The sequence below is a fragment of the Syngnathus leptorhynchus genome, chromosome 22 (genome assembly GCF_054491065.1).
Source record: "Syngnathus leptorhynchus isolate UIUO chromosome 22, UIUO_Slep, whole genome shotgun sequence".
Taxonomy (NCBI): domain Eukaryota; kingdom Metazoa; phylum Chordata; class Actinopteri; order Syngnathiformes; family Syngnathidae; genus Syngnathus; species Syngnathus leptorhynchus.
The window spans coordinates 2,251,726-2,260,500 of record NC_141216.1 but is presented as its reverse complement, the minus strand read 5'-3'; the positions used below and the strand labels follow the sequence as shown (position 1 = coordinate 2,260,500).

Sequence of the window (8,775 nt, the reverse complement as noted above, 5' to 3'; positions counted from 1 at the left end):
CAAAAGAATGAAGAGAAATGACGACGACTCTTTTGGTTCTTCAAATTCCCAAATTGCGGAACAACAAGTTGCAGCGCAGGATTCCGGGGAATCAAAGTCACTTAAGCGAGTGTCAAGTGATCCAGTTTCAGCCGTGATGGACTGGGAGGAGACGGACATCACTCAGGGATCCCCCAGGGAGGAAATTCCTTCAGGACTTAGTCGAGTTTCTTTCTTTTCTTTTTTTTTTTTGTTCTTTTCCTGCTGCTGATTTCCCAAGCATTAAGAGCCGTGACTTTTCGGACGGAGCCGTGAAATGTGCGAGCGTGCGGCCGAAGGGCGAAAAGCTTTGTCGCTTGTGCTTTAAAAACTCCGACTACGTCACATTTAAATCAAGCAATTTGAACAAAATTATTTTTTTCAAGCAATTTCATTTTGCAGGTGATTAAATGAAAAAAAAATGACTTGACAAAAATGCAAGTGTACATGTCAGCGTACCTTCTGATCCACTTGTTCCGGAATCCAAAAACCCGAGAAGACCCCATAAAACTGGAGCTGTATGGGAACGTGTTGAGTAGTCCTCATCTGCCGTGATTTATCCCGCCGCGTCTTTGCCACTTGAACGCGTGCAGACCTAAAACGTCAAGTACAGGTAAGCGTGACGACGTGAAATACGGCGGCGCCGTCAAGGCTTGTAATCCATACGTACCACCTCCTGCCGGTTTTCTGGACGGCGGCCCGATGTCGCGCCGGCTCTTCCGATGAAAGCGCTCCCTTTGGCCTCGCTCGCCGTCGAAAGCGTTGCAATCCTTTAAGTGTGACGCAACGCAGGAATGCCGACGCCGGGATGAAAAGGCCGCAAAGTCAGCTCTGAAAAATAAGATGCAATTATAAATCTATAAAAATCTGTGGGATGCGGTGAAAATGAAGATGTGCCAACTCTGTTTGGGGGGGAAAAAACCAGCAAAGGTCAATTCCGGTAAAAATGGTCATGTTCCATTCCAGGGGATAGACGGATCCGCTCGGGCTTCGCTATAATTTGGCAGCATTGTGATTGTGTCATTATGTGTTGCCGCCTTGTTATTACTGTAGATTGCGCTCTTCATTAAAGCTGCGCCTGAGATGAGCACTTAAATATAGTGGCTGCGACATTGCTGCCATTATGCTGTCAACTTTATTAAACCAAAAAAATCTCATCATGCTGTTGCTTTATGAACTCGGAGCGGTGGCTAAGAAGAAGCCAGCGGAGTCTGACACCCACACACACACATCTATCTCCTCCAGGTGTCTTAGAAGCGAATCGGGAGCCTTGAAGTGGACTGAAGGATTAGGTGGCCGACACAAAAGGAGCATTTGAAAGAAGCTGGGCTGAGGTTGGGGAGGGGGGGGGGGTTGTTGAAAGGCTATCATTTAGGGCCTTGAGCCCCCAGATCATCACAAGAACCCAAGGTCAAATGTTGATGGGGACCCCCCCCCCCCACACACACACACACACACACTTTACGGGACTCCAAACGACTCTAGTGGGCAATCGTCGCCCATGTCCACATGACAGCAATGCTAGTTTTATTAGCCCGTCTATGAGATTTTGCATTGCGTGTTAACGTTAGTGGACAAAACTTTGTGCTTGTTTTAAACACACAACTTGTGTCTTTATGGGCTGTGTTGGTTGTAGAAAGGGGGGGGGGGGGGCGGTCTGGCCAGGTCTCTGAGTCTGTCTCCCCTCTGCTGTCTCTCTATTGGTATGCATCCCTCATAATAGAGGAGCAAGTAGGGGGTCTCATTAGGGCCTGGGGGAAGTTTTGTTTTGAGGGCGGGGGGGGGGGGGGGAATCCTGGGGGGCACTATCACACATCCACACGCACACACATAATGCAGCATGGGAGCAGGTGAAACTCAGACGTGTGCAAACCCCCACTGAGATTTCCGGCTAGGGACACGCATGGACACCCCCCCCCACCCACCCCTGTCCTTACAGCTACTTCCTGTGTCATCTGTCACCACTTCCTGTCTGTGCCAAGCAAGCAATGACAGCATGCAGGTGCTTCAAGCTGTGTGCTGTCACCACGGACAGACCACAAAAATAAAAAAAAACTGTCTTTTGACTTCTATTTGATAACATAAAAGAAGACTATGGTGCCCCCCCCCCCCCCCCCCCCTTTCAGAGAGACAGTGTCCATTTCCAGTGAATGTACTGTATGGAAACACATCAAAATGTGCATGTCCTGATGATGAGTCTTGGATGAAACCCAATCAGGTCACGCACATTGATGGACATTCTCCTCACTTGTCACTCACCCGCCCACCCCCCTGCAGGCGGACGTATATTACAGATCTTTCCTGCTCCCGGAGCTGTCATCACATGTGCTGTCTTCACAAGCCAGAAAGCTCAACAACAGCAGATCACAACTTTGGACACTTGGGTCTTCAAAGCATCAGGGAAAATTGAAAGACATACATAGGACAAGCAAGAATCCCATGGATTGAGACACTAAATCAGAACTAGAAGAGTCACTTTTGCCAACGTGTAAATCAACATTTTCTGGCCGCAAACTTTGGAATGTCATTGCGCTTTGTTCCCAGATAATGACACAAAAGGTGTCCCCTGGGCTTGGATGCTTTGTTCCCACATCTTCAATATTTTCATCGGAGCGCAGGAGGGGAGCGCCCCTGATGCCAAACGGCCATTGTGCTCTCCTTTTCACGCAGAGCTTCGGTGAACTCAATTATCCCGCCGACAAGCGGCGCTTCCTCCACTTTGCGGGATTTTTACTTCCACATTGTCGGACGCTCTTCCGTAAGGGAGCGAGCAAAGGCTGCACGCGTGATGTTCAGGAACAGCCGTGTGGGGGACAGGTGCAAATATTCCCCTCATGTCCACGTGAAGCTGGACAGAGACAAAAAGCTGAACTTGTGAACCGGGGCGAGGTTGGAGGGGGGCTCGTAGGCCCGATTGGGGGTGACAGGCGGAAAATGTCGGTGGTTTACACACTTTGATGCCTTACAGCAATTTGACTGTAGACAGCCTGGCAGAATTCTTTTTTTTTTTTTTTTTTTTTCAAGGGGGGCTGGCTTTATTTGGGGTGGTCATAAAATGGGAGCATGAGAATAATTACAAATGAAGTCAACGGTGGGAAACACATAGAAAAAAGGCTTTTATTCAAAAGGCAATGAGTTTAAATAAAACAAAATACATGATACTTACAAAAATAACGTGTACAAGTGTTTAAATCCAAAGATGTGATATTGCAACACCATTGTGGATTTTTTGTTGTTGATACAAACAAAAAACAAAAATACAAGTGGCTACTTTAAATGAGATAAATTAGTCATCTTTTCAGGTGAATCCACATTAAACTTCGGTTCCTTCCCGGCCATATATGAGGTTGTTGACTGTGAAGTGATTGCTGAGGTTGTAGTAGTTCATTCTGCTGTCAGACAGCAAGGAGGGCGAGTAGGAGCCCAGTCCGGACACGCCCTCGCGGCCTTGGGACAGCTCCGTGCCCAAGTCCCGATCCGGTATCCTCGAGGAGGCCTCGGCTCCGGTAGTCAACATCGCATTGACACTGGACATGAATCCGGCGAAGCACGGACTGTGATCGGTCGAGTTGGGCGGCGAAGAGCGTGGCTCCGTGGAGGTCGGCGAAGCGCGCAGACTAGGCGGGGACGAGCTGAGCAGGCTGGCCGTGTCCGTCAGCTTGTGCTGCGCGTCTGAATCGGACTTTTCGGCAGGAGTGCTGATGTCGGTTCGCCTCTTGCGCTTGCGTCGAAAGTTGCCGTTGTCGAACATTTTTTCGCAATTGGGGTCCAGCGTCCAGTAGTTGCCCTTGCCTGGGAGGAGGACAGTGAACAGAATTGTAAAAACAAAAACAAAAAAATTTTTATTTTTAAAATACGTTACAAACTGGAATTAGCTGGGTCCAATATAAAAAGTGCACATTTCATTAACCTAGTGATGCAAACACGCAAGTTTCCTACTAATGAGTTAAATAAATGCATGCGTAAAAGCGCGCAGCACTCACCGGGGTCGTCCTCATCCCGAGCCACCTTCTTGAAACAGTCGTTTAGAGACAAATTGTGCCGGATCGAGTTCTGCCAACCGGCTTTGCTCTTCTTGTAAAACGGAAAGTTTTCGGCGACATATTGGTAAATCTGACTCAGGGTCAGCTTCTTGTCTTGCGCGTTCTGGATGGCCATGGCGATCAACGCCGAGTACGAGTACGGAGGCCGGACCATTTTAAAGAGCTCCTGCTGGCTGGAGATAGATAACCAGCTCATGTCGGGGCCTCCAAGTCCACCGGGCGCCCCTAAAAGCTGCCGCTGGCTGCCAGAACCGTAACCGGGGGATTGCAAGTAAGTGGAACCTGCAGGAGCGCCTCCACCGCCGCCCAGGTAAGGCGAAGCGGGGGAGTTGTTGAGCCACAGGTAAGGGTTGGTGGGCGGGGCGGCGTAGTCGCTCAAGCCGTAGCCGGAGGGGTGGTTGGCAGCTCTCTGGGGATGGTGGAGGTGGTGGTGGTGGAGGTTCTGGTGCTGGTAAACGCCGTAGTTGTCACAATATACGGCCATGTCCAGGAGATCGTGCGCGGCGTTGGCGCTGCTGTTACTCTGCTGGCTGGAGGCTTGCTGCGCTCCGAACGCGTTCATAATCCGCACAAAACAAAAACAACCACCGTCGACGCGTTCCCGACTCGACTGAACTATTCCGGCGAGGGAGGCGTATTTATGGACAAGGGGGCCAGGTGGAGCCCCCGGCAGTTTTTTGTTTTTTTGGGTTTTGAAAGGGGTTCGGTCACACCTCCTTTTTCAATCGGGCCCAATCTGCCTTTCAATGAGCACCGATAGCATCTACATTTTATGAAGATACCATCTTCTTTGAGCACAGATACAGCACTTTTTTAACTCCGCTTTTTACCCCTTACAGTACCTCGGCGCCAAAGTGGAGCCAATATAATGACATCAAAATGGAAAATGCTATATAATAAAAATAAGATAATGCTTTTAAATGAGACACTTTATACAAAATGGCAGAATAACACTTCACACAGCTGTCATTTGAGGAATATACTTTTTTGTGGTTACTTTTTTTCTTTTTACATATGATCTGACTTTTAAATGACAAATCATTCAATGAAAAAAAATTGCTAATATTTTGTTGAAGTGTAACACAAATGCAATTAAATAGTAAATCTCACCAAGAGGCGTTTTGGTAACATTGAGCAGGTACTTTGTTGATTATAGTTCACCTGTCATTTAAGTACAAACATTTAGAAATAATTTTAACCAGTTAAGGCCAAAATATTTGTGCATACCTTCTGACTGAATCCCTTTTTAAAAAGTTTTGTATGTTCTGAGATTCAAGTTTATTTCAAACAGTGTTCTACATATTACAGTGGCCAAGAAAAATATTAAACATACTTTTAGGACAGACACCTTTTTTTTTGGGGATCAATTTTGCCATATTAAACACATTAACTTGCAAGGTGCAATGATTGTTTTTGTCCACTAGGTGTCAGTGTCCGTATGTTCTATTGGAGTATTAGTAACTTTAGGTGTGTGCTTTAAAGACTGACTGGTGTTTACAAATGAGAATGTAAAGTTGGGTCACTACGTCAAGTGTATGACTAAAAGTACACAAGTGTATTTTTTCCCCTGAGGGAATTCTCTAAAATGACTTGACAGATGTTAAACAAGCCCCAACATGACAAGCTTAAGCCCCGTCCGTTGTAAATCCAAAGTAATAACAGCGTGTGTGTTCAATGTTAATTGGGGCGAGCGAGTCATTAGCAAACTTCACAATTGGGGGCAATCACACTCTGACACCTCTTGCCTTTGTTGACAAAACAGCTCGATGGACTTAACTCAACAGCGAGCAAGCAATTTGATTGGACAAGAGGCGTTTCCGAGAGCGATGGCAGACATTTCAGTTTGAATCAAGATGTTTTGATGAAGTCAATGGACTTACCGTCGTTCCTGGCGCTCAATGTCAAATTGCTGTCGTCTCCTCTTCAAAATATCTTGATACACTTGTGAATTCATTTTTGCATCGACAGAAGCAAGCAGAGTGTGCAAAGCGGGCCCATACCACGATGTTCCTAGCACCATGCCTCACAGCTGGAGGAGGGTTCAAGACTTTTTTTTTTTTCCTTCATGTGTTGTGTGTTCCTCTCAAACATTTCAACTTTGGTTTTCATCTGCTCTCAGAATTCTTCCTTGGCGTTCTGTTATGAAGAATGCTTTACATATAGGTTAGCTGTCAAAAAGTAAAAGACAAATATGGCATTTGCATTCTCTAGGTCAAAGAACCAAGTCGGGTCACTTAGGCACCACTGTAAACAATCGAAGAAAACTGCAAAAATCGCAATGAACATGGGGAAAAAAATGTTTTTGTCCAAAGTGCAATAAGAAGGCAGCAGAGATGTCTTGCTTTTCAAAATCCATACACTGAATGTTTATTCAAAAGTGGTGTCAGTAGTGAATTTGGAGCAGTTCATAATGAAAATCATACGTGCGTTTAGTAAGCTGCTTTGTGCACGCCAAACTTTTTACTGGTAAAAGTCACGCGACAGCCCTTTTTCTTTTTTTTTGGTTTGACTCTAAGGTTGTAAAAATGCCTCGTGTGATCTAAGAATGCGTTATTACAAACACTGGCGTAGAAAACCCAAAATAAAATCATATATACAAACCTCTGTACATACATAGCTGGATATTGAAGTTGATGACTGGAAGGGGAGAATTTCAAAAGAATCGAATGAGGTACTCATCTTGTCACGGTGGGTCGGGAATGGCAGGAATGTGTGTCGTAGAGTGTGTGTGTGTGTGTGTGTGTGCGCGCTTTGGGGGGGGGGGGGGCACTCGTCATTGTTGCGCTGGTCTCAGTTGTCGGCGTCGTTGCGCTTACTGTACAATTCCTGAATCGATGGACGTCTGCTTGCGGGTGGTCTTGGGAGGGGGTGGCGGCGGCGTCTTGCTGGGCAGCGGCGGCGGTAAATGCTAAGACACAAAAACAAGCAGCACATGTTGGCCTAACCAAAAATATCCTGAGAAACTATTTTAGATGGAAGCAGAAAAAAAAATGGAGGCGTCTGTTCCTGCATTCAAACTGGTACGCACTCGTTGATGCGGCGGAGGCGTGGTGGTGGTGGTGGCGGCGGCGTTGGCGGGCGCGCTCAAGTCTTGATTATCCAGCACATTGCCGTAATCGGCCGTGCTGCCTTTGACCGGCAGAGGAGGCGGGAGTCCCACCTTGTCGCCACAGCCGACCCCGTTTAGCTCCGCATCTGAACGCAGTTTTTAATTCATCTTAGCGTGGGAAAGAAGAAAGCAGCAGATGGACCGGCAACTCACTGGGAACGGCGGGTACGCTGAAGGAGAGCTTGCTGCGAGGCGTGATGGGCGGCGGTCCCGGCAAGGACGACGAGTTAGAGGACGAGTTGGACGACGAGGTGGCGGCTGGCCCCGGCGACACGGAGAGACGACGGTCTCCTCCGACGATCTGGCTCAGCACTTGACTCCTGGGCCTCTGCGGCCTCAGCGGGCTGATCTGCAAGATAAAACGAAATAACGTTGATGTGGAGAAAACCAATTGTTTTGTCTCCTTACCGTCTCGCAAAGTATGACGCCCTCGGTGGGCTGCAGCGGGATCTCGGTGGTCTTCATCTCCTTGTCGAAAATCTCCTGGTGCTTGCTGTTGCGCTTCTCCTTCTTCTTGTCCCGACGCTCGCGCTCGGGTTCGTCGCGGTCCAGTTTGTCCTGGGACTTGGTGTGCAGCTTCTTGGGGAGCAAAGGCTCCAGCGCAAAACTGGAACGACAAAAAAACATCAGAGCAGCCATGTTCTTCTGGGACTGCACTCGAAAAATACAGTTTCGCAGTCAAACGACACATGAGGAAAGGTCATCTAGAAATAATCAAAAGCAGATGTTCTGCATGACTACTGAGGAGCTGGGGTGTTATACTGCCCTCAGGTGGACAAGGCAGTGCACTGCACCCCAAACTCTGTGTAATGATTGGCCTTGGTACTTTGGAGCTAAGTTACCCGTCAGATCCCGGCCTGGAGGGCGAGTTGTCCGAGGAGACGGAGGTGACAGACGCCACGGACAGAGGCCGTTGCGACGACGGCATGGTGAAGGAACGAATCATCGAGTGAGGACGAGAGCCGCGACGCTCGGCCGCCGGTGGCTTACAAGGGAGAGAAAAGACTTTTTCAGCAAACCATGATTTCCCAATAGATGTGAGAGATTTATGATTTTAGTTATTGAAGCTGTTTTAAAATGATGAAATGTATTTTATACAGGAATCGTCAAAAGGGTTCATTTGAAATAACGTGAAAAAACTGCCTCACTATTTTAAAGAAAAAACAAAGTATCTTAATCCTTTTCTGCCAGAGGGAGGCGCTCTAGTCTTTTTGTATTTTCCAAGCGCTCTCAGCTGCCGTCGGGTCGCACAAGGCCAAGAGCTGCGGCGCATCTCACCAGTGTCTTGACGCCGTACTGTTTCTCCACCTTCTCCCTGAGCTGCTTGAAGCAGGCCTCTAGGCGCTCATGGAACGGCCGCAGCGCCTCCGTCACCTTCTCGCCGTGGATACGTACGCCCTCCGCCAGGTGCGGGATCTGCCATCAAACAAAAGAAATGGTCGTTCCTTCATTTTCTCTCCAAAAGTAAAATGTTTCTGGAAATTCATCTTTTGACTATTTTTCAAAAATGTTGCATATTCCCCCAAATCATTACATTTTGAATTCTTGAATATTCTTGGTTATTGTCCCGAGGAGGGCAACAATACTCTGCGAAGGCGGGACACA

General features: G+C 47.6%; 2 protein-coding genes across 2 annotated transcripts in view; both read right to left on the bottom strand.

Moving 5' to 3' along the window:
• Positions 1 to 2,299: 2,299 nt before the first annotated feature.
• On the bottom strand, positions 2,300 to 4,653 carry foxi1 (forkhead box i1). The gene is made up of 2 exons (XM_085904806.1): positions 4,002 to 4,653; positions 2,300 to 3,810 (listed from the first exon to the last, which is right to left on the bottom strand). Exons 1-2 carry the CDS (start codon positions 4,621 to 4,623, stop codon positions 3,332 to 3,334), a joined length of 1,101 nt encoding a protein of 366 aa, XP_085760932.1. The 5' UTR covers positions 4,624 to 4,653; the 3' UTR covers positions 2,300 to 3,331.
• Positions 4,654 to 6,399: 1,746 nt separating this feature from the next.
• Positions 6,400 to 8,775, bottom strand: part of dock1 (dedicator of cytokinesis 1) — a 42,423-nt gene continuing 40,047 nt past the window's right edge. Inside the window, exons 48-53 of the mRNA XM_085904799.1 lie at positions 8,449 to 8,586; positions 8,013 to 8,155; positions 7,579 to 7,777; positions 7,324 to 7,519; positions 7,090 to 7,256; positions 6,400 to 6,969 (exon numbers count right to left, since the gene is read on the bottom strand). Coding sequence (XP_085760925.1) covers positions 6,874 to 6,969; positions 7,090 to 7,256; positions 7,324 to 7,519; positions 7,579 to 7,777; positions 8,013 to 8,155; positions 8,449 to 8,586 — 939 coding nt within the window. The 3' untranslated portion in view covers positions 6,400 to 6,873. The remainder of the gene's footprint in view (positions 6,970 to 7,089; positions 7,257 to 7,323; positions 7,520 to 7,578; positions 7,778 to 8,012; positions 8,156 to 8,448; positions 8,587 to 8,775) is intronic.

What these genes read in the sequence shown, in the direction of transcription:
- foxi1 (XM_085904806.1), bottom strand. Translation starts at nt 4,623, where the DNA reads ATGAACGCGTTCGGAGCGCAGCAAGCCTCCAGCCAGCAGAGTAACAGC. An exon ending in TCGGGATGAGGACGACCCCG is followed by an intron (nt 3,811 to 4,001) that starts GTGAGTGCTGCG and finishes TCCTCCTCCCAG; the next exon opens with GCAAGGGCAACTACTGGACG.